The 24,022-nt window shown below is 42.6% G+C and overlaps 4 protein-coding genes across 9 annotated transcripts in view; 1 reads left to right on the forward strand and 3 right to left on the reverse strand.

Moving 5' to 3' along the window:
* LOC110187369 (uncharacterized) overlaps positions 1-24,022 on the reverse strand; it is a 138,052-nt gene that overhangs the window by 55,363 nt on the left and 58,667 nt on the right. The window lies entirely within an intron of this gene.
* Positions 1-24,022, forward strand: part of LOC110187349 (uncharacterized) — a 40,720-nt gene that overhangs the window by 9,571 nt on the left and 7,127 nt on the right. For 3 of the 4 annotated variants that reach the window (XM_020956738.2, XM_020956739.2, XM_086832566.1), the window contains exons 3-12: positions 1,471-1,844; positions 2,675-2,847; positions 3,984-4,049; positions 5,095-5,235; positions 5,361-5,490; positions 8,756-8,892; positions 13,217-13,361; positions 16,238-16,497; positions 19,366-19,494; positions 20,503-20,635. In XM_020956738.2, coding sequence (XP_020812397.2) covers positions 1,471-1,844; positions 2,675-2,847; positions 3,984-4,049; positions 5,095-5,235; positions 5,361-5,490; positions 8,756-8,892; positions 13,217-13,361; positions 16,238-16,497; positions 19,366-19,494; positions 20,503-20,635 — 1,688 coding nt within the window. Of the gene's footprint in view, positions 1-1,344; positions 1,845-2,674; positions 2,848-3,983; positions 4,050-5,094; positions 5,236-5,360; positions 5,491-8,755; positions 8,893-13,216; positions 13,362-16,237; positions 16,498-19,365; positions 19,495-20,502; positions 20,636-24,022 lie in introns of all 4 variants that reach the window. The other variant, XM_086832567.1, reaches the window with a different exon arrangement.
* Positions 20,772-21,323, reverse strand: LOC147643669 (uncharacterized). Its single transcript, XM_086832573.1, has one exon. It carries the CDS (start codon positions 21,321-21,323, stop codon positions 20,913-20,915), a length of 411 nt encoding a protein of 136 aa, XP_086688699.1. The 3' UTR covers positions 20,772-20,912.
* On the reverse strand, positions 22,067-23,540 carry LOC110187353 (uncharacterized). Its single transcript, XM_086832572.1, has one exon. It carries the CDS (start codon positions 22,959-22,961, stop codon positions 22,545-22,547), a length of 417 nt encoding a protein of 138 aa, XP_086688698.1. The 5' UTR covers positions 22,962-23,540; the 3' UTR covers positions 22,067-22,544.

A 24,022-nucleotide genomic window follows, 5' to 3' on the forward strand; every position in this document is an offset into this window, starting at 1 on the left:
TGAGGAGCATTAATCAAATATTTATTTAAATACAAAACAGGGCGGGCGCTGGCAAAAGCCATCAAAGAGAATCATCATTAATTTAGTTTGTCACTATGGCAGCGCCCGGTCTGATAATGACAATGGAGCCGAGCCGAGTTGAGTTGAGTCGAGGCCGCCGTTGATGATGAGAAGTGGTTTTGGGCGTGAACAGTAGCTCAGGGTCATGCAAAAAAATAAATCAGCGCTCTGTATACGACTTTATACATATATAGAAAAATATATTATGTATATATGGGAAGCCTCTTACCTACAGAGATTAGGGTAGCTCCGTGTCGAAACGCCAATGCTTTTTATGAGCCAAGAAAATGTCGGCCTTGGCAACAGCTTAAAGAGTGCAAAATACTTAAGCAAACAAAGGCAAAAGACTGAGAGATGTGGCTGGGAAAAAAGTCGACATGCACTTGAGAACGCCAGGCTCATAGGTGTCAGACATAAATCACGGATCCTTCAATTCCATGGCGACAGGAGGCAGGAGAGCAGGGAGCCGTTTGACTGGGAATTAAATAGTCAAAGAAGCCAGTGCCTGGTGGTCAGGTGGTGTGGTGATTCTGCTGACTTTTGGAGAACTTTCTCCACTAGCGAAACTATGCGAAAACAAATTCAGAAAAGTGGGTCCACGGGTCCCAAGTCCTTCGTCCTGAGCCTTGGGTGGCTGGGTGGGCCCACAAAGTCCTGGCCTAAGCGCATTTAAGCTTTATTTTGGCATTTGTCAATGTGGCGGGATTTATATTACATTTCGATGTCTGTCTGGGCGCCCGCTTGTTGGCATAATAAATTGTGATCCTTTGTGTGGTTTTTATGTAGACTTTGATTTGATTTTTCGCTTGCCACTTTATTTATTTATTTAGCGCAAGTGGGGCTTAGTTCAGTGGGCGTGTTTGCTCTGCTTTTTTTTATATTTTTGTATTTTGTTTTTCCGGTTTCCCAATTGTTTAAACAGGCATCGCTTTAATACGACCGAAAGCATAAGTTATCTATATAATTGCATAACAACTATTTGGTATTTGTTAACGATAGCCGGGACATTTAATTAGCGTAATTTGCAGCCGGAACGAGCTTAGCGGTCGAAAAGGTACACTGGCAGGGTAAATATTTGCCAGAACGCTTAACTGCATCCAAAAATATTCCAACAATTTGTGCTAATTGCAATATAAATAGTGCAATTGCCGAGAATTAACTAATCACAGCCACATTGCGAAACCATAGGCAACTTGGCAGGACTCTCGAAACTGTGCCAAATTTAATTTAGCAATTCCATGTATCAGATTGTAATCAGATGAAGCTCCCACCTCTCTTCATCAGCATCAACAACTCCATTACCATGTCCATCTCCGTCCCCATGGATTGAGTGTGCAGAATCCTGCTTAATGGCAAATCAGCTTACGTTTATGTACACGGTCATATCACCTTTTCATTAACCCATGCCAGGCACTTCAAATAATGCCCTCGTGGAGGCGACAGCAGGAGCCGGAGTCCAGTCAGGACATCACCACGGCCACCATGCTGCGGTCGGTGCAGGTGGCCCTGGCGGTGGCAACAATAATCTGAACATCAATCTTCCGGAGAATAACAACGCAATACTACGACTCGAAGTTGAATTACGTGACAAGAATGTGCCCAAGTATCGCCGTGGACCGGGTGGAGGAGGAGGGCGTGGCGGTGGACCCGGCCTGGGTCGAGTGGGCGGCGGTGGCGGTGGTATTGGAGCCAGTCCAGGATCAGGACCGGGTGCGGTAGCAGCTGACACCTCCACGGTCGTCGGGCCGCTGGACAGACGTAATTTAGTGGTGCCGCTTGAAAAGGTAAGTTGTCCAAGTGCCTGCTCCTCATGTCTCCTGCCTCCTGCCGCTTACAGCAGACGGTCCAGGTCCAGGTTCAGGACCAGTCCAGTCCAGTCCGGTCAAGTGGGCAGAGCTTTATGCTTCCCCGAGCACTTAAAGTTGATTTTCGTGTGCGTTGCGTCACGAGGACAAGGGTTCAATGGTGGCTTTGAGTGCGAGTGGTTGCACTGAGAGAAGGATTCTAGGTGTATTAACGAATTACCATGATATATCGACTTTACTTCCTACAGAATCTTATATATATTTTAAGGGAATACATATTATTTTTGAGTGTAGTGAATCTTTAGGGGTATTGGGATCATGAAAAATAACTTGAATTTCTTCCTTAATGCCTCTATTATTTTATCAAACCTTCGAACAGAAATTACTAAGACTTTCTAATAGTGTAGCACACCGATTGCCACGGCGATTGGCGTTGCGACAGCGATTGTTGCTCCGTTTGTTAGGATGCACTTAACGGACCAGGACGTGGCTCAAGCACGCTGCGTAAAAGGTTACCCAAATTGTATCTTGCGGAAGATTATACTGATGAATGAGATGGCTTAGCTGGCCAGGCGGCCAAGATGGATGGATGCACCACTTGGCCAGCCAAGGCCGGCACAAAATTCACCAATTCAATCCAATCCGTCAGGCGATCCTACTAGACCCATACCTGGATCCGGTCCAACCCCAAGCCCAAATACCGATTCCCTGGCGATCCAATTAAATGCAAAGCTGTAAGCCATAAGCCGGCGAAATGCCACACTAAGCTGCCGGTCTCCCGGTTCTTTTTCCCTCTCGCCCCCGACCAGGTACTCGAGGAGCTGCTTGTCAAGCTGGAAATTGAGCACGTTACTTGGACGACGAGCAAGAAAGGTTACTTCCATCACGTCGTCTTCCCACTGCAGGCGGGCGCCGCCTGCGAGACCACCCTGCACTGTCTCACGGAACTGGGCATTGGCACTAAATTGAATTCCAGTGTCAGGTAAGTTGAGACATTGAGAGGGGACAACGCCAGGTGCCAGGTGCCGGGTGGCAGGCACCAGTCGCCGGCCGCCAATAGCCGAACGTGCTGCGAAAGTCAAGGAGCCCAGCAACAGCTGGCCGGGCTTAGCCAGTTCCCAACTCTCTGCGTCTCTGCGTTTCAATGGAAATTGCAATAAAACTGCAGAAAGATGAGGCGACGAGATGACCGTAGGGATCGATTGCCAAGGTCCTGGGTACCGCTTTTTGATTGCTTGTAGGCGGAAATCGCCGGGAGTCGATTATCCTTGGCAACAGCTGGAGCAAACCAGGCAGAATATCAAGTGCAATTGCCATGCAATGGAAATGCAGTTCAAAGGCAACTTGTTCATTGTTGTTACACTTTGAAAATCCTCAGTAATTAAATTAAACAACATACAATGCAACCGAACAATGAACTCTACTGCCACCCATAAGTACAAATTCAATTAAATTAAAGATGAACAAGGCAGAAGGAGCCAGGACAATGGCAGCCATGGCTTGGAGTGGGTATCGTGAAGATAAGTAGGTGTGATAATCATTTAATGGCATTAAGCTGGGGTATTAAAATGCAGTCGAAGGTGTGACCAGGAGCCCCATGGCAGTCAAAAGGCAAAGACCAGATGTTTTCCATGCCCTCGAGGAGCTGGGGTATCCAAAGGAGCTGAGTGGCCAGACAAAGTACGACTTAAGCTGATTAATATGCGCAGAAATTCAATTAAGAAAGGAGCTGCAAGAATGCACCTTGCGTTGATTAAGTGCCACTCGAGTAATCTATAATTCATGTTTACTCCAACGCTACCCTCGCTCGTCTCAAGATCTTCTGTCGTGGCCTTCGCTACGAGTCCTCCCTCGATGTTGCCAGTTAAATTCCACCACCACCCAATGACATGGCCACGATATGCGCAGGACTTGCTCTACTGAAATGCACTTGCATATATCAATTTCACACGAATTTACAGAGAGAAAAATTAATCAAGAAGTGTAGAGAAGTATTCATTATTATAACTATGCTTAAGATACTTTTATATTGTCTACTCTCTGTTGTATAAAGTAATTCTAATAATATTTCCTCTATCTACTGATATATATTTATCTCCGTGTATTACCCTTCTCTAGCGTACTGCCGTGCAGCGTTAGTTATGATGCCATCACCGATGCGGCCAACATGCGAGATGACTACAGGTGAGTCTGCACTATATGGTTTAGCAGGTGCGTGCACACAGGGTATTGTGTTCAGACGGCTTTGTGTTTACGGGGTTTTGTTTGGACCAGTTAGCAGTGAAGTACCTGTGGACGAGCTGTCGCTTTGTTAAAAACTAATTTCAGCCGCTCTTGCCGACATGTCAAAGGCGTCAGTCATTTCATTAACTTTCACTGGCACTCGCACCTCGAACTCTCACCTCGCGACGGCCTTCATTGCTCACTTTCTAGCGGGAAATCGTGACACTTGGCTCTTTTGGTGCGAATCGCTGTTTGGCATTTTCCCTTTACGGCCGGAGTACCGAAAAAGGAGGCCGTGAAACCTTGGCCCAGGCCCAAGTTTATTGCGGCCCCAGGCCAGACTTATGAGCTACTTGGGCAGGGAAGGGTGAAAGTGTTCGTAGCTTGGTAGGAAAGTGAAAATGACAAAATTTGCATGTGAAAGGGGATGCTGGGTGGAAGGGTCGGGATCTTAGGGCCAGGGGTTAAATGCATCCAGTGTGTGCACACGATTTATGAGCCTCCTCTCATCCGGAATGGCAAAGCCGGTTAAGGCATAAATATACAGAGATACGATGGCTTCTTGGCAAGCAATTGTCACTGGCCCAAAATATGGCAGAGAGCTATGTATGTGCATACCTGATGAGCTTGTAATTGAGGTTAGCTTGTGGTTTATTTTTGGGTGACAATTGAGGCGAAGCTATGGCTAAGTAATTAGAACCACACACTAATCAGCAGTGGACTGAAAGTGCAACCAAAATTATGCCAGGTTATAGTCTCTAACTGAATCAGTATTTTGTTTTGCATTAAAGGAATTTCCTACTAATATTGATTGGTAATATTACACTTGTTTTCAATTTAATAAAACCCACATGGGGCAAAGAATTAGTATCAGTAAAGTGGGTTGCGTTGCACAGCTGGTAGAGATTTAGCCACTGCTCGGTTCTTCCCCTAGAGCTTAAATAGAATTCCTTGCCATTGCTTTTTATTACCTTGTTTATTTATTTTTCCTTTTCAACAAACAAAGCGAGGAAGCCGATGATGCCTCGAAATGGAACAATTTTGTGGAATCAATTAAATCGAAATTAACAGTCAAACAGGTGGTGGACGGTGTGCGGGCCGGAGGATCGCTATCCTTCGACTATCTGCTGCTAATTGTTACCGCCGAGTAAGTACCAAAGGGAGGATTGCACAATTAATTCGCAGAAAACCTGACAGCTGACCGTAGGGGTCCACAGGGCATTGAAAACAAGCACAAAAAGGAGTAACCGTAATCGTAATTGTATCCTGCAGCTCCTTGGCGGCCCTCGGTCTGGTGGAGAACAACGCTCCCAATATAGTGGCGGCCATGTTAGTTTCCCCGCTTATGGGTCCAGTGATGTCCATAACATTCGGTGCAATTATCTCCGACAAAGAACTAATGGTAAGTGCAGAATCCCCTTATATGACTGTGGGATTTTTCCAGCGGCCACAAAATGGGGTGTGGCCCTCGGAAATGCCATTCAGACCACCACATTCAGACCTGAAAAATGGAATAGTGGCACGGACTCCTCTCCACCCTCAAAAACCATTTCAAAAAGCGTTAAATGAAATCGTCAACACTGTTTCGAGCGGCGCTTCAATGGTTTCTATGTGTGTAGACTCTCTCTGTACTTTTGAGTGATTTATGAGCAAATGACATTTGGAAAATAATAAAAATTGCACCGAAAATTGGTATGCCAGTCCGTCGTCCATTCCGTTTTGTTCGGTTCCGTTCCATCCATCCGTCCTTTGTGCCAGCTGTCAAAATTCGCAGAAATATGCGATATATACATAGATGCGGGGTTATTCCAGTCAAATGCATTGCGACATAGCGCTTGATGTTTTGCAAATTTGCATCGCTTTTGTGGTAAATGGCAAAAGTTGCTGAATTGTTTATTGACAGCGGCGCTGGCTTGCTTGAAGAGGGTGCCTTTGCCACATGAAATATTTAAATGTTTACCCAAACAAAAATTTTTCGATAGAGTTGTAACGCCCCCGCCAGCAGTGCGTGTGTGATGTTTATTCAAATCGATATAAATAAATACTATGGCATAGCGGAGGCCTGAGGAATTTCATAGAATTTTGTTTTGCCAGAATACTTTATTAGATGGCATAAAAGGGAAGGAAAGTCTTCACTGTTCAGTACTTTGTACGCTTTTATTCAAAGTCTGAGAGGGCTTTGCACAAAGTATTTCACGAGTAGTTCATTATGAGAATCGCAAGCTTAAAACCACACCTTGCTGCGGCTAGTAATAATTTTCTGTGCTCCAAAGTCGAGCTAAGCTACTTTGGAATTAAAGGACGCCCAGCACTTGCGAGTCCCATTCAGCGTGGAGCCAATAAAACTGAACTTGAACTGCAGCCAGACGAAGACGACACCGGCAGCTGCTAACCAAAGTGCCATAATTGTCACCGCCAGGTGGCGCAGAGCCATAGTCTGTGATAAGACCGCTCGTCTCCATAGTTTTGTCGGATCAAAGGAGGCGGCGGTTTGCGCTTCAGGAAGCCCAAAGACAGGGCTTAATGTGCAGGCAGGCAGTGTGGTAAATAGATGCGGCAAAAAACAACCACAATAAATAGGCAGAATAAAATAAAAGCGAGAAAAATAATGTAAAATAGAGGGAAAATAAAAATAAGGCAAATATAATCGTCTGCTGCCATTTCTAATGAAGAGACGGCCGGGCCCAGGGAGAGCCTGTGTGGCCGCCCTAGAGGCAACTTGTTGTCTGCTGACACAATTTCCACACACAGCCAGGCAGGTGTGCGCCTTGCCGGGTGTGTTGACATCTGCCTCGTGTACTTCAATTAAATTTTAATTGAAATGAATATATTCGTGTGCGAACGAACACATGCCATCTTGCCAGTGTGTTTGTGTGCATCTTTTCTACCGCCTGGCCCTGCCTGCCTTGCCACGCCTTTTGTGAAGTGGCTCCAGCTGTGTCATCATAATCTTTGATAGAGCCAAACGGTTGAATTGCTAGAACCGCAGCGGAGGAGCATGTCCTGAAATCCTGTCAGCAGCACTTGCGGTCTCAAAAATACTTGCTTACACAATTTTCAGATACTTACTACCCTGAATACATTTCATTTCCTATACCTTCCGGCAACTTGTAACAAGTTTCCAGGCCTTAATGCCTTGCACGCAATTTTACATGTTGAGTTTTTGGAATGGATCAAGCCACAAATATAATATTATTGAATTTTCACTTGTTCTGCAACCGCCTGGAAAAGTTATTTATTTTCAGCTGACGAGAGCGGCTTTTGACATTCTGAAAAACTCCCCACACCATTGACGGCCTCTGATTTCATTATCAAAATGTTTGAAACTATTACAACGAAAAACGTTTGCAACAGAAAACAAAACCCTCAACCCGATGCACATAGGCTGGGCGAATATTTTTCCAAAGTTATGTCACTGGCATTCAATGTTTGCCAACAAATTCATATGCAAAAGTGTTTAAACAATTTCACACAAAAATGCCAATTACAAACGATGACAAAAATAGCAACATCCCCGGACATGGGTTCCCGTGCAGTGCAAAATTGATGGTCTGCTATTAAAAATAATTGCCAGGGGAAAAAAACACTAGACCGGAACACTGAGTAATAAAGTGAAAACGAGTTGGTTTTCCACATATGGCCAGCCGAAAGCTATTTCAATGCTATTGAATGGCGATTTTTTGTAAATATTTGCACACCATTTAAAGTTGATTCGGTTGTGAGTGTAATTTGTTTGCACATTACGCATTCGCAGTGTGGGCCGTGTGTCTGTGTGCCTGAACGCTTGCTTACCTGCAAATAGAGCAAGAGTAAACAATAAACAAGAAATTAGCAAAGTTTTCACACCCAACTTGACTGCCAGTTTAGACAAACTACCCCTCGCCTTTAAACGGCATTCACTATTTGCAACACTTTCAACATTTTTGCCAAACTTGTTAGGAGACTGCTTAAAGCCCCAAGACAAGTTACTTTATATGCGTGGCAGTTGTGTTTGACTGGCGAACGAGGTGGGGCTTGGGTGGGTGGAATGTGGCTTGAATGTGGGGATGTAGAAGCATGAGACACCCACCACCACACCCATTGCTGACTTGGAATGCTGGGACGACATCATGTGGCTGACATTAGAGCCTTTCCTTTGTGTGTGCAGCTGCCAACAACAGTTTGCAGTTGCGTGGCTGCAAATTTGGGTTAACATGTCACGAATCTGCTAGCAGTTCCTGCGCCCTCCCAAGTATGCAGCATTATCGCTTAAAGTGTCGCGGGCTGCGGTCCTTTGCCTCCTTCTTTTGGCATTTAACTTGCTGTCTCAACCCCAATCCTTCCCCAATTGTATAATCTTGCAGGGTGTAACCACTGAAGCAGTCATTTGCGACCCTATAAATCATATATATTCTTGATCATCTTAAAATAATTGATCTAGCTATGTCCGGTCACAATCTATTTTTTCAAAATTTTCACATATTTTTCAAAATTTTATAATGTCTACTTTCTTAAAATTTAAATTAAGTATGCAGATTAGTTTACATATTAAAAACTAGCATAGGAACGCTTTTTGAATCGAAATTAATGCATTCTTGGCCTAGTTATGATAGATTTCCTGACTCAACTACAAGGGTATACAGACTTCGGCTACCGGAAGTAAGCTTCCTTTTTTCTTCTGATTGCAGCGCGTCGGTTTCCTGTGCCTGGCCCTGGGTATGTTCATCTCCCTGCTATTTGGTTTCATCTTTGGCCTGATCCTGGGCACCACCGAGATGCCCTGGGGCCAGAACTCGGACTGGCCCACGGAGGAGATGCGCGGCAGGTAAGGTGAGCCCCTAAACAAGCCCCGAAATCAATGTCAATCAGTCAGAACAATCAGCTTCAGACGGAAAATGGCTCACGTCCAAGCTCGCTACGCAGCAAATCACCGGGAACAATAAATTAATTCCGTCATTTGGCCATTCAACGTTTATTGGTTATAATCAAATTTGACGACTGGCACTGCTGCAGTTGCGGTGCTCCCCGAAATTCCATTTAAATTTCAAAATTGATGCAGAATTTAATTATGCTATATATGCGTATATATTTATGATTTGCATTTGCGAGCTTTGAACTTGCCAATATGCCAAAGAACGAAACGAGTCTGAGCGACAGCTGTCCATTTATTTGAATTCATCAAACAAATTACTTCAGTCCAAGTAAACTAACTGACTGCCTGGAATAAGCAATTTCTACTACCATTATTTATTCAACACGACCTTAAAATGCTTTTTTTTTTGGTAGTTAAAATGTTCTTTATTGAAATGAAATTACTTCTTTTATGGCAATGCTTTGATTTATTTACTGTAAATATTCTGGATTTGTTGAATATTTGAAATTGTAAGCATTTTTTTACATATATTTATATTGCTGTCTTAATAAAAAACATTTAAACTTAACCTTTCCCTAAAAGAAATCCTAACCCTTTCCACCGAATCCAAAATTCTCTTCCACAAACTCAAAGACCAACTCAAAGTCATCGCTGAGTAAAGTGAGTTTAATGTGAGTGATTCTTTCAAACTTGATTGATACTGTAAGATGCTGATGCGTAAATCAATACCCCCAGGCCATTTTCTAATAATAATTAAAGCGCATTATCATAAGTCATTCATTTCTCCAGGGCCCCCGAAGTGAGGCGCTCGCAAATCCCTTGACTTTCGAAAGTGAATTAAGAGTTTGCCGAAACTCCAAAATCCATTAAGTATGTTAATTATCCAGTGTCTTTGTTACTACGTTAAGACGAAACTCAAGTCTAAGATGCCAGCTAAATCTATGAGTGCGAATGTAACAAATTACTTGCAAATAATTCAAATAATCTAGGGCCGCCTTGGTAATGTGAGGCGTGTGCTCATTAGAGGGCCTTTCTGGGACAATCCTCCCCTGCTCCTGCATGGCCACTTTCACTTTCACTTTCGCATCCGCAGTCACTTGAGTCTATATATATGAGCACACATTTATTACGGCATCGTTTTTTGCCGAACGAATCTTTAAGTCGCCACGCGCCGTCTGCACAAATCTCCTCCAGCAAACTGGGCCCACAATAGAGGCTTAGAGCCACCACGCCCCCACCGGGAGCGGTGGAAAAAGCGCCGGCAACAATAAATTAAGCTCAGCCACAGAATTTGCCGGAAGTTGCGTGAAATGAATGTGTGTCGGCAATTGTGTTAATTGCACAAAATAAATTGTTAAAATAATAATACACACACAACACACAGCAGGCGGAGGCGGTGTCCAAGCTGACATCTGAATATATACGTTGTATATATAACGTATATGCGGCGTATCTGTATAATTAAGTACCCTGGGTCCCGGCTTCATGCTTTATTGTTGCCCAAGTCCAGGCCAAAGTGCCCGTGTCCTGGCGCACATCTTCATCTCAATCTCAATCTCCATCTCCATCATAATAATGCCCACACATAATGAATTCCTTTGGATTGCGTGTGCCTATCACCGGTCTGTGTGCAATCAGTCCAGAGTTTCCAATGGTCTTTCTTATCCAAGGCTCTTGTCGTTGCTCACTGGGCTCAATAATTGTGTCACGTGGCGCGTGAAAATAGAGCCTTGTCATTCGGTCCATTGGATCCTTGACGTTCATTTTAGGCCACGCAAAAGCTTATTAGAAAGGTCAAAGGGTGCAATAAACTCGAAAAGGTATAGTTGTGGTTAATTAGACTGGGATTTAAATATAAATTACAGTGGATATTAGTATATTTTCCATTATCATGTTATATTTACGATTCTTTAAAAAGAAAAGTGCATACTAGCTTGTAAAATAGACTACCCCATTTATTCAACTTAAAATGGTAATTATATTTTTGTAGATTTCCATATGCTTCACTTTAAAATCCTATTTATGATTAAGTAAATAATAAAATATGTAGTAAAAATAATTCATTATTGATTTCCGTTTGTCAAAGGATATAATTTGACCATTAATGTTGCCCGCAAACACTCCGTGTGATTCGGTGACGAAAGGGTTAATTACCTCGCATGGAAATGGAGAACCGCTTAGAGTTATGTTATTTTAATTACGCCCTCCGTTCCCCCTGGTCGCAGCGTGAATAACAACACTGAAATAAATTAAATTTATGCTACTTTGCTGTGTGGGCGTGGTGGCGACACGCCCACATAGTTGCAACTGTCGCCGGCTGCCACATGCCACATGCAAACTGGCCAAAATAATCAGTGCAAATGTTGCCAACGGAAGGGGGGAAAATTCCGTAAAGTGGGGGGAAGTTTGTCTGGCTTCCAGCAGCCAGGAATGAAGTATCCACACGTATCCATGGCCAGGAGGGTGGGATTTCCAGCATATTTCACGGCTGCTGGCGGCGGACTGTGTGTGTTTTTGTTTGTTGATTATTACATTTTAAATGCGCACTAAATCCGATTTCCCCTGGCCAGCGCAGCAGCTTAGTTAAATAAATCGCAATTAAAAGCAGAGAACGTCTGTTCGGGGCGTTTTCCATTTTCCCCCCTGATGCGGATAGAAAATGGGGACCGAAGGCTTGTTTAAACGATTTTTTATCCTCAGTTCAAATCGGAATCGGGTCCGGGTTTAGGTTCGGTGTGACCCACGTCAAAGCAAATCTCGATCCTGTTTTTGGCCTCATTTGCATTGTTTTCAATCTACGAAATTTGGGCCGAAACAATTTGCAGCAACAAATTTATACGACTCGCCTCCTAATGTCGGGGCTATAATTGAGCGTAAATTGCCGGCGTATAATAAAGTTGCTTTATGCATAAAAGTTAAATACTTGTATAGCTGAAACTCCGTCGTTCATAAATAAAACTCGCACTTTCGGCGACACACAAAAAACCCCACCAAAGCCAAGTAAAAGCGCCATTAATCAAGAAAAGTTGGTCCCAGGTAAAAAATCCTACAATTTTCATATAGGCAAAAGCAAGGGCAAGGCACAAATGAGGCGCATGAATCAAAAACCGAGAGAGTTATATAACTCGGGCTAGCCAAAGTCTAAAATACCCTAATACCACGCCAAACAAAGTATAGAGCCAAGTGAACAACATTAAACAAATCGGCTGTAAAGATAAATCCAAGGGGTGTCTTCACCAGGGTGAACCTTGCTTACTAAAAGACTTTATAACATATTTAAGAAGCATTAAAAAATAATGAGTAACTTCAAGAATTATAGTGAAAATGGAAAAATAATTTTGTGGGGTCTAATCACTAGCATAAAAGCACTAAAATATGTAAAAGAAAAGACAGCTCAAGAACTTAATAAAATTAAATTAACAGCGAAATTTCTGTTATCTTTTCAATATATTTTTAAATATTTTTAAAGAAAATTTGTTAAAATATGCAGTAACTAGATATTACCCATCATGACAACACTGCGTATGAGTGATGTTTCCCAAATATAACAACCACTTTGTACTTCAATCGTGTTCCTGCAACCTTGACTCACCCTAAAGTTTTTAGCCAAGGAATTAGGACTAATCACGGCCTTGACTCTCCAAACCTAAGAGGGTAAGAGGGGATGGAATCATAATACCCCTAAGAAGGGTATAAAAGCCGGGGCGCAATGAAAAGTTTGCCCACATTTCTCACCATTAAATGACTCTGACTCCCGACTTCTCGTTGAGCCCAGGGCGACCAGGCTGGTTGGCGGAAGCGATAACAAAGCCGCTGACACTTGACAAACTTGCGCGAATGTCAAAAAATGTCCGCGACCGGGAGATGGGCTGGCTCATTCACCCATCGCCCCCCATGTTGAAAGGTAAAAAATCCGCGTCACCTGCTGCCTCTACCGACGACGAGGTGCTCTTGGCCCACCTGCTGACCCCATCGCGAAACGGCAGATAAGCGGTGTCAGTGGCAGCCGTCCTTGCTGGCCAAACATTCATCTTAATGTGACTTAATTTGCAGTTGGCAATCGCCCCACGGCGCCCCTTTTTTTTCACCCAACTTTTTCAATGGCCCGCGGATGTAGAGCGTTTAGCGGACATTTTCGGGGTCGGCAACATTTGTCATTCGCCGGCTGTTGTGTTTTTAATTAATTTTTATTTTAACATTTCATCTGGTCTCCGCCCTTCTGTTTCCCAGTTGAGTTTTCAATAATTTCACCCTCCTCTTCGATTTTTCTTTACAGGGGCAATGTGCGCGCCTTGTGGATGGGCGTGTTGTGGGCCTTGACATCTGGCACTGGCGTTGCCGTGGCCTTGCTCCAAGGCTCCGCAGGTCCTCTGATTGGCGTGGCCATATCCGCCTCCCTGCTGCCGCCCGTCGTGAATTGTGTGAGTATCGAAAATCGAAATGAGAACGAAGCCAAATTGGCAGAGGTATGAGAAAGACTTAATTACCAGAATCGTTTTTATCAGAAATCACAGTACAGTGAATAATTAAAAATTAGACAAGAAAAGATAGGTCTTATTTTCAGCTAAGCTTAAAATAATAATTCTAATAGCTCATTTTCTTCATCGAAGATCATATATTAAACCCATAACCATTTGATGTGATTGATACCGCCGGTTTGCATACAAATGATAGCCCCCCAAGGCATACATACATACAGTTATAAGCTGTTGTTTACGAAAACGCAAAACAAAAAATGTAATCTGTGTCTGAAGTTAGCTTAATTGGTAAGTCGATACTTGAAGTAAACAATCGAGTCCTTTGACTCACTTGGCACACGTAAATATTTCGGCGTCGAGAAAAAGCCCACTTATATGGCGCCCTTGAAAGCGGCTTCTGCAATTTTCGATCCATTAACATGCTATTAACAAAAGCCTGTGCGACCTTCGGTTCCGACAGCGATGAGAATGCGCAGCTTGATATTTCATCATGAGTGAGCAGGTGCCGGAAATGACTTTGCAAGCCATATTTATGGCAAGCCGTGCCCATCCGTCCCCGGAAGAAGGAATTCCTCGAAATGTAAATAACACAGGAACCGAACATTCCAATCAAATATCCACTTTGGTCAGTCGAATGGAAAATTACGCAATTCACATTTATGTAGTATTAAGCTCTCAAGTTTTGACTTTCCTCCCTTTCAGCTCGAGGTCTCCCAGTATCGATGACCGCTGGTTGCCCACAAAATGGCTATATTTCAACTGCCGCAAAACATTGTGCAAACTTCCGAGTGCCTCTAAGCCGTGAGTTGATGGTAACGCACTTAAAACCCAAGTAGCCAATGGAAATGCAAAACGGGGCTAGATGTTGGACAGACCATTCCAATTTTTGTGGCTAGCTAAAGGCCCTTCAAGTGAATTTCGCCATAAATTAGGCTGAAATACAATTTGCTGATTAATCTGAAGTGCATTGCCCAAAAACTTTTGGCCATAAATCTGTCCAGAGGCAGTGGGGGCACCAGGAGCATGGAGCATGGAGCACGAAGCTGAGAAAGGACCGGGTCTCCCAGCTGTTTTCCCCCTCCTGAAAATTTCTGTGGTGCAACCGCAGCGAGTGCATAAATTTCGACCCAATTTTCAAGTGCAAATTGCGAGTCCAACTGCAGGCGGATGTTGCGTAAAATTATAAAGCAGAAGGCTCCGAAGGGAGGCGCAGACAAAAACTTGTGAGCATACAGGAACCGGCATTCAGGCTGCCATGAGGGGAAGGCAGCTAGGCAGGAAAGGACCACACAATCTCACAAACAAACGGCACACAGCCGGCTGACATTTATCAATGCTGACAGAAGGACAAAGGAGCCGCCGCCGGGAGGCGGTCTCCGCAGGCATGACAAAATGATGCAAAAGGCAAATTATGGACACTGCTAACTGCTGAATACTAGCAGCAGCAGCAGCAGCTACTAGCTGGTAACTGGTAGCTGGGATCGCCGAACCTTAAGCGGCTAAAACAATGGCGCTGAAATCGCTTAATCATGGCGGCCGCTGCGGTCGAGCATGTGTGCCAGTGTCGCCCCAGCTCCCCTTGTGTCCTTATGAGCCGCATAAATCAGCGGCACGCACTGGAGCCGAAGCAACCTTTGTCCATGTTTTTTCGGTGCTTCAGTTTTTTTGTTTTTGCCTCAGCAACAAGGAGCGTGTTACAATTAATTGCTTTTGCCTGGCCGTCTGGCCAACAGAGCGTATGAGTAATTTCAAGTACTTGTTTGCTGCTTACATCTCACCGGAGGTGTGGCATGTGTTAAAGGAACTGCTGCAGCTTCACTGGTCTAATAATTGCGACTCTTAATTCCAGCTTATTAAATTGCCAACGACCTTATTTATGTGGCCTGGCAGCTTGAGTTCCGATTGCAAAACGTTCTACACCGCCTTTACTTTTAAATCCGAGCAAGCAATAATTTACCGAGAAACGGTCGTAAATTCGAATAATAGCGAAAATAGAAAGTAAGTCGAGGAAAAGAAAAGTCATGAGCTCGCACACACAAATGGAAAAACAAGCACACACCAGTAGATTTGTGGATATTACAACTGGGGTTAGAATAATAGGAGCGTTGCTTAAGGAAGATTGGAAATCTTTTGAAAAAGTTTATACAACTTAGTTAGATAAGTTTACCTTTTCATATTTAATTCAATCGATTATTTCACCTTAATTGAGCAAATATTATTATACTGAAAAGGAAATAGCAAAGATCTTCTAACTTTACGATTATTTTTCTGCCACAAGTTATCAATTTTAAGGTTTAAGTTTAATATTTTTAATATCATGGTAACATTAACACTATTATTTTGACCCCAATTGTTTGACCGCCTGTATATGGGAAAGGCACGCACTTCCGGAGTTGCTGAGCAATGTGCTGAGTCATTATAATTTATAATAGCAAAGAGCAGGGCACAAAAGCAAAATCAAAAAGAAATAGCAAAGAGGAGCAGAGAATGAGAACGAGCAGAAAATGCGACAATGAAGTTCCATCCACCAAGAAGGCGGGGACATATATGTATATAGATATATGGTTTCTGTGTGCGCCCACACACACGCTGGGAGTTTATAACAATTCAAGGCCGTGAAGCACTACTTGGTATGCCAACGGCAGCGGGATCTAGCCGGAACTAAGCACGCGGCGACCTCATGACCTCGAAGAAGGCAAAGGCAGCATCAGACGCCGCACAGTCCTTTTGGACCGACATGTGACCGTGGCCACTTCAAAGTCACTTCAACCGCCCAGCTTCCACTTTCGCCACTTCCACTTCTGTGTGTTTTGTTGCAGGGTCTCTTCTGGTCACTGGCCTGCATTTGGCTCATCTATCCGGAGAAGCGGATTCCGCACTTGAAGAACGAGGCAATGAACTCGACCAGCGCGTATCCGTTCCTTTACACGGACTACCTGCCCACCGAGTTCCTCATCAATGGCATCGTCTCCGCCTGCCTGACCATCGTGAATGTGATTTGCATATTTATCACGGCCATAATCGTGCTCAAAATTAAAGAGGTCTCCGCACCATATACAGCCAGTCCGGACTTAAAGCGGTAAGTAGAGCGCAATTCCCAGTCACTTTCCGCCACTTTTGCGAGCATATTTAAGTCGATGACGACATGCAGTCGATGTCCATTTGTGGTAACCCATTAAAGTGGACCTTAGGCTATAGTTTTATGAATATTTTAGTACAGTCAGGATAAAAGAGTAAAGCCTTAATGTATTTGTAGAAATTACAGCATGATAATCACATAAGCTATCAATCATACGCAGGGATGTTCACCTGTGAAATAGTTATCAATCATAAGCAGTGTTGGCCAACTAAGTTAATGTTGATTGAGCTGTGCCTAGATTTTGTAAAGAGTTATATGTATATCCCTAGATTATAATTATAGTTTTTGCTTCAGAGTTCTACATACTTTTATGTTTTATACAAATAAAGCAAAGTTGTTGAGAAGTCCTTGACAGAGCTAAGTTGTTGACTTTCCAAGCCATCCTGGTCCACCCTTTGTCACATAATACATATGAATAGCAGCAAATTAAAAATCTGCACTGCGAGATGCGCTGGAGTGTGTTTAATGATGGCGGAGCAAGTGCTTTTAAGCTTATCATTTCCGTTATGTACGCTTGGTCAGTTGCCCATTAGTAAGTGTAATTAATAACGACAACAGAAACAGGCGAAGCGATGGCATAGAACTCTCCGATTCCCCAGCACATAAACGGTTTTGTTTGTGGCTCCTCGGTTGACGCTCATTTAAAATGCACATCTATTAGCAGGCGAATTATATACAAATAACATCAACATTGACTTTGACTTAATCAGGGGATAAGTTAATAAATCAGAGCTGTTTGTTTGCGCAACCTTAGATTAACCCCCAGCCATTTCTTCGGTCGAACAATGGAGCAAACACACAACACGTGTGTCCGACCAACAACTAGTTGGGGAAATTAACTTATATTGCCTGACACTTGGCCGGCTGCACATTTAAATCAATAAAGGACCAGAAGCCATAGCAGGAGCACAAGTCGGATTTCAGCTTTCATGTTGATGTGGTGTCATTTCGGCAAAGGATTTTCTTCGTTAGTTTTGCGAGAGCCTCCATCTTAGGCCAAGCGATTTGTTAGCCCCTGTCTCGAGTGCGAAAGAGCACAGAAATTATATATAATATATATATATACATATTTGGCAGCCAACAGCAGCCTGTCTGCACAAGTGCCACGCTCAAAATATGATGTATCGCGTAATTAACTGACTGATTTTGTGTCTTTTTTTTTTTTTTTTGCTTTCGTTGCTGCCCACTCGGTGGCAAGTGGCAAGTGGCCGAGGCAATCTAAATGAAAATAAATGCCCTCCATCGTCGGCTCGAATGACAAATGGGGATCTAAGCTTCAGAGTCTGGGTCTGCCTTAGCGTCTGAATCCGAATCTGAATCTGAATCTGCGGCACTGTCTGCTGCCTTCGTCGAGTGGCGAGGCCAGACATGTGGCTGCCCCAACTGGCGGCCTTTAATTTCCCAGAGTGCCGCATTAAATTGCTTTAAGTGAGGGATAAGCTTTCGTCCAACTCGGTTGTCAACATCCTCATGCGAATGACGCGACGCTCAGAGCCCGCATAAACGGCCCGCGAAAGTGTGCTACAATTTTATTTTCGCTCCTGCCGTTTGCGGCATTCTTTTTATTGTTATAGTGTGTGTGAGTGTGAGTATATGTGAGCCATGTACGTACATATGTCTGAATGTCCTGTGACTATTTCAACGTTTATTTAAGCACGCTCACGCTCGCCTGCCCGCTTGTTTGACTTGTTTGTGTAGCTTTTAGAAATTGTGTGTGCTTTGTTCCATACCCTTGCCAAAGGATATGCTCGTATCGAAGAGCAACATGGCATTACAATCTGTCAGATATTGAACAATTTTGTGTACACAGAAAGGATATTATTTATCCTTTAAAACTGATTCTAAAACAATATGAATTAATGAACAAATGACATATATCACGCTTATGATAATTCTTTTCTCTGGACTTAGACATCTAGTCACTCAGTTCTTATTTTCATATGAGCCGGTCAGACTACTCACTGGCCCACAATCATCCAGTATCCGTTCACGATTGTTTTTGCCTGTTTATTTTCCCCCACTTGGACCGGCATTGGCCAAGGGTTCCAGAGCAGGGCAGAGAACAGGGCAAATAGCTGGAATGGGAGTTACCAACTAAGGACAAAGTGCCCAGCTCTCTCCGCAGGCTGTTGCATTACGCATAAAGTGCATGATTTCATATTTATTTGTTGTTACCCGGCCCCCGAGTTTCCTCGACTATGGCGAATTGGTTTTGTTTTCATTGCTGCGGTTTTTCCTTTGACAGCGGTTTATGGTTGCGAATTTCTTGTCTCCACCAATTCAAAATGATTTTTATGGAGTTTCTGTCAGACGCGTCTCTCTTATGCCAACAGAAAAAAATAAACGAAAATGGGAACAGTTGTCCCAGCTAGCTGCAGGGCACTCCGATAGCCCGAAGGTTATTTCACATAATAGGAAAACTTTCTCGATAGGGACTGCGTAAAATTGAACTAAAAGTTTGGCACAAAAACGTCGTGCGTTGCCAATCCCTCAAAATATATATAATTTTACAGCTCCTTTGGCAGAGTAACTTTGAAGGAGGAAAGTGGAATGACACTACGTCATCTAGACACTAATTGATAAGTCAGAGTTAAACCTACTGCATTAATTTCTTCAATATTACACAGTTATTAAGAGCTCCTTAAGTCTGAAGACTCTAAAACATTTAAATATCTATTTAAGGACTCCTTTAGATTAAAGAATTCATTCATAACTAATATATTAGAACAGAAAACCAATATGGATTCATTATTGAAAATGTTTTTCTGTATGAAAAGTATACAAATATATTTCTTCTATTTGACACAGATTTTGGGAAACAGATCTTCGAACAGTTCGCAAGACGAATCGCTCGACAATGCGTCATCCACGTTCCAGGAGCAGCATGGCTGGTGGAGGAGCTGGAGGTACCATAAGGGGATTGGACAAGCTTGGCGGGTGAGTGGGATGGGGAACCCTGTCGAGACCGACCGCCCCTGAACTGATTCTCATATTTCCCCATATCCTTTACAATTCCGTTTTTGTTGAATAATTGAGCCCGAGCGTGCGTGTCTCTCTGTGTGTGTGTGGCCCCCAATCTCATTGCCATTCACATTCTCATGGACACGTCCTGGGGCCAAGTCAATTTACTCTCCGCATTTGTCTGGCAAATGCTCGAGAGCAATTTGAAAAGGTAAATAATGAAGGTATTTATGTCGTCAGAGGGCAAAGGCCCCGCCCGCCCGCAGCCTAGTCCATAAATAAAGAAATACTGCGCTGCACCTTCTGAAAAATATTTATCGCATAATTGAAATCATTGTCAAGTATTTATGGCCTTCTTAGGCCAAAAGCAGACACCGAAAAAGCAACAGCAAATACTTGTAAAAATAAGAAAAGAACTGTAAAAAAAAACCAGGAAGTTGGAACAGACCCAAGTGGTTGGAGTTATGTTGTAGGTCCAGAAAATCCGCATTAAATGGCCATAAACTGTGGTATTCCCCTTAAACGATTTAAGGATTTTCCCCCCTAACCATTGGATTTATTTAAAAAAATATTTGTAAATAAATTAACAGCAACAGATCCAATATGTATACATATCCGAGGTCTAATTTAGGTTGCCCTAAGGGCAAATTGAAAACGAACATTTTGTATAAATGACGGCTAAATAAACATTTTAATACCTGAAATTCGCAAATAAAAAAAGAAAAGCGTGGAACAACAACACGTTGTGATGGACATTATAACAATGCAAATATGTAGATGCAACAAATTAACACACATCTGCAAGCTTTTTAATTTAGCACAAAACGACGGCAACATTTGTTTACACAAAAACATACAAAACCATTAATGTTTTTGGTAGAGGCCAATTTTTTTCCACAACGACGCGTCGTTGAAAGTTCACGGCATGGTTGCATAAAATTAACACTTGTTTTTATCTCTTTGCATTACTTTTTAACCCCACAGGGGATACCGTGGACTTGATGAGCGCGATGCTCAGATGGACAATGCCCTGGAACGGGCCCTGGCCCAGGCCGAAAATGATGCCACTTTCAAGAAGGTCAAGCGGATGAGTTACTCAAGCAACGCAGCTGGAGAGGTGAGGGTATTTTAACTTATATAAATACATTTTAAAAGAATTTGAAAATCTATAGAGGAATAGAACATTACAATACAAAATTGTGACTACCATAGACAAGCTTAGTAATAAAAGGTAGCAGAAGCTAGAATTTTAGAATTTTTAGGAGCGGAATTTGTATTTAATATTTATACAAAATTTGGGCCCAATTAAAAATGTATTTAAAGTCTTAAAATTAATTATTAAAGATAAAAGAAGTCATCGTGAGGCAATTCAAAAGATCATATTAAGTGGCTGTTTAGCCAGAGTTATTTGTTCTCGTCCTGTTGTTCCTATTCCTGTTGCGCCTTCTCTTGGTGATCACCCTGGGCCTCTTACGGATGTTCTTGAACTTCCTCCTCCGCTTCACCTTTCCACCCTTCGATCCGGATGAGGCCGTAGTAGTATCCGTTCCAGTGGCAGCTGTGGTGTCTCCGGTTCCAGAGGCAGCAGTGGTTTCCTCGGCACCAGCAGCAGCTGTGGTTTCTTCGGCTGCAGGAGCCGCTGTGGTGGCGACACATTCGGCATTTAATGCATTCGCAATATCCGTGCAGTCGATACAGGCCGCGTCGGCGGGATCATCCGCACAGGTTACAGCCTGGCCCAAGGGAAGGCTGGCCAGGAAGATGGTCGCCAGGAGAGCGCCGAAGATCACTGTACACTTTCTCATCTTTCTGGAGAATGGGAAATGATACTCTTAGGTCTGTGGGATTGTAGCTTTTATAGCGATTTCCCTTCGGATTCATAACCATTCACATGTTTGCACAGCTGCCTAATATCAAATTCTAGGCCTATTTGCTTGATCGGCCTATATTATTTATTTAATTTGCCTATTAGGTCAATTTGATTTGAACAATTTATTTTATGGGGCGTCCTCCTGTTATTATTATATTATTTTATAAACATTTTTTTGTGTCAGAGTAAAAGAAGTTAATAAAAGATTGAGATTGATTTTTAAACCGAAAGCCTAAATTAGTTCGCTGCGCCTATTCTAAAACTTTAAAATAAAAACGAGACTAAAAATAAAAGTGTGTTTTGCATATACATTAATTAAAGCTTTGTTTTGGTATTATTGGCTGGCCATAAAGCATATCTTAAATCTTGGAATGTCGTATGAATTCATAAATTCAGTAAGATAATATATATGACTTTAGATCTATTTGGGTGATCAATTCTAAATACTAAAACTATTAAAATTTATATAATGCAGCTAACATTTTATCTTATACAGTATAATAAATCAAAAACTCCCAAATTCAACACATCAAATCATTCATTGTTTACCCCACTCAAGTGACAAAGATACAAAATACAAGTGAATAATGAATAATGCAGAAACATATACCGAAATTGATATGACTTTTACAAATCATTCGGTTTTTGGCCTTTAGGTGACTTTTATTCTAGCGGCAAGGGTTGTATTGAGTTGTCTGTTGATGCTGATAAAAAAAACATACATATAGCTTAAAGGATCTTTAATGATTGCATCACTGCTTGGCAGTTTTAGCTCAGTATATCTTGAGAAGCTCACAAAATCAATTAAAAACGCATGAGTATGCTGGAGTAAGGTTGTTGAATATGGGTTGTGTAATGGCCTAGCGTGAAACAAATTCGAAAAATTTTAAACAATTTTTTTTAATGGTAAACAACAACCTCTTTTCATTCAAAAGCCATAGTTTGCTGAAATGACTGATTATACTGGATGTATAGCTTTTCTAAGTTGTCTCCGATATCTAAAGGTTGCATTATTTAATTTTCAGTAACATAGAGTGTTTTATTTATTTATGGGCCCAATCGAATAACAATTTGCTTTAAATTAAGTCTACAATAATTAAGAGTATAAACGTTTTCCATGTCCAGAATAAATAGCGGTTTGATGTTGTCTAATGGTTTAACCAGAAGTGCTCCTCCTCCTGTTGGTGTTCCTATTCCTGTTCCTGTTGCGCCTCCTCTTGGTGATCACCCTGGGCCTCTTACGGATGTTCTTGAACTTCCTCCTCCGCTTCACCTTTCCACCCTTCGATCCGGATGAGGCCGTAGTAGTATCCGTTCCGGTGGCAGCTGTGGTGTCTCCGGTTCCAGAGGCAGCAGTGGTTTCCTCGGCACCAGCAGCAGCTGTGGTTTCTTCGGCTGCAGGAGCCGCCGTGGTGGCGGCACATTCGGCATTGGATGCATTCGCAGTATCCGTGCAGTCGATACAGGCCGCATCGGCGGGATCATCCGCACAGGTTACAGCCTGCCCTAAAGGAAGGCTGGCCAGGAAGATGGTCGCCAGGAGAGCGCCGAAGATCACTGTACACTTTCTCATCTTTCTGGAGAATGGTAGAGGGAAATGATACTCTTAGGTCTGTGGGGTTGTAGCTTTTATAGCGATTTTCCATCCGATTAATGCCCATTCACACGTTTGCACAGCTGTCTATTGTTCCCTCTATCAGTGTTTTTTGTGTTTGTAGTGTCAAATTCTAGGCCTATTTGCTGAATCGGCCTAAATTATTTATTTAATTTGCCTATTAGATCAATTTTGTTTTAACAATTAATTTTGTGGGGCGCCTCCTTCCATTCATATTGTACAATATATTTGAAGCATTTATTTGTTTAAAAACAATACAGAAACGTTGCAACGCGTTGGGGAACAAGTTTAACCTTAACTCTTTACCATATCACGACCATCGATTGTAATTCATGATGGGTAACGCCTAACTCAAAGCTTCATTAAGTGGAATGAAAACAAAATAACTAATATCTTTTGTTTGTAAGAATATGTGGCGATATTTGTGTGCCGAAGTTAGCTTCCTTTCTTATACTATTATAATTTCATTCAAAAGCTTAAAACGCAGTGATGGTCATATCCGACCCTTTAAACCATATTTAGTATTGATCAGCATGAACCGCCGAGTCGTTCTACCCAAGTCCGGTCAAAGTCTATTTTTTTTTGTGAAGGTGAAGGAGGCACCTCCGACCATATAAAGTATATATATTCTTGATCAGGATCTACAGCCGAGTCGATCTAGCCATGTCCGTCTGTCCGTCTGTCCTTCTGTCCTTCTGTCCTTCTGTCCTTCTGTCCTTCTGTCCTTCTGTCCGTCTGTCCGTCTGTCCTTCTGTCCGTCTGTCCGTTTCTACGCGTTTCTACGCAAACTAGTCTCTCAGTTTTGAAGCCATCTGAATGAAACTTTGCAGTTAGTCTTCTATATACTCTCACTCGTATATATGTCGGAACGGCCCGGATCGGACGACTATATCATATAGCTGCCATAGGAATGATCGGAAATTTTTACAAAAAATATTATAACATTTTTAGTTCTCATTAGAATTTGATCAAATTTGAGATATAGCCATTTCATATTATTCTACAATTTTTTGTAAAAT

This window comes from Drosophila serrata, unplaced genomic scaffold, assembly GCF_035046125.1.
Source record: "Drosophila serrata isolate PLE 108 unplaced genomic scaffold, ASM3504612v1 contig_249, whole genome shotgun sequence".
Lineage (NCBI taxonomy): Eukaryota > Metazoa > Arthropoda > Insecta > Diptera > Drosophilidae > Drosophila > Drosophila serrata.

Bases quoted from the DNA above. Each gene is read 5' to 3' on its own strand.
- LOC147643669 (XM_086832573.1), bottom strand. From the start codon at position 21,323: ATGAGAAAGTGTACAGTGATCTTCGGCGCTCTCCTGGCGACCATCTTC.
- LOC110187353 (XM_086832572.1), bottom strand. From the start codon at position 22,961: ATGAGAAAGTGTACAGTGATCTTCGGCGCTCTCCTGGCGACCATCTTC.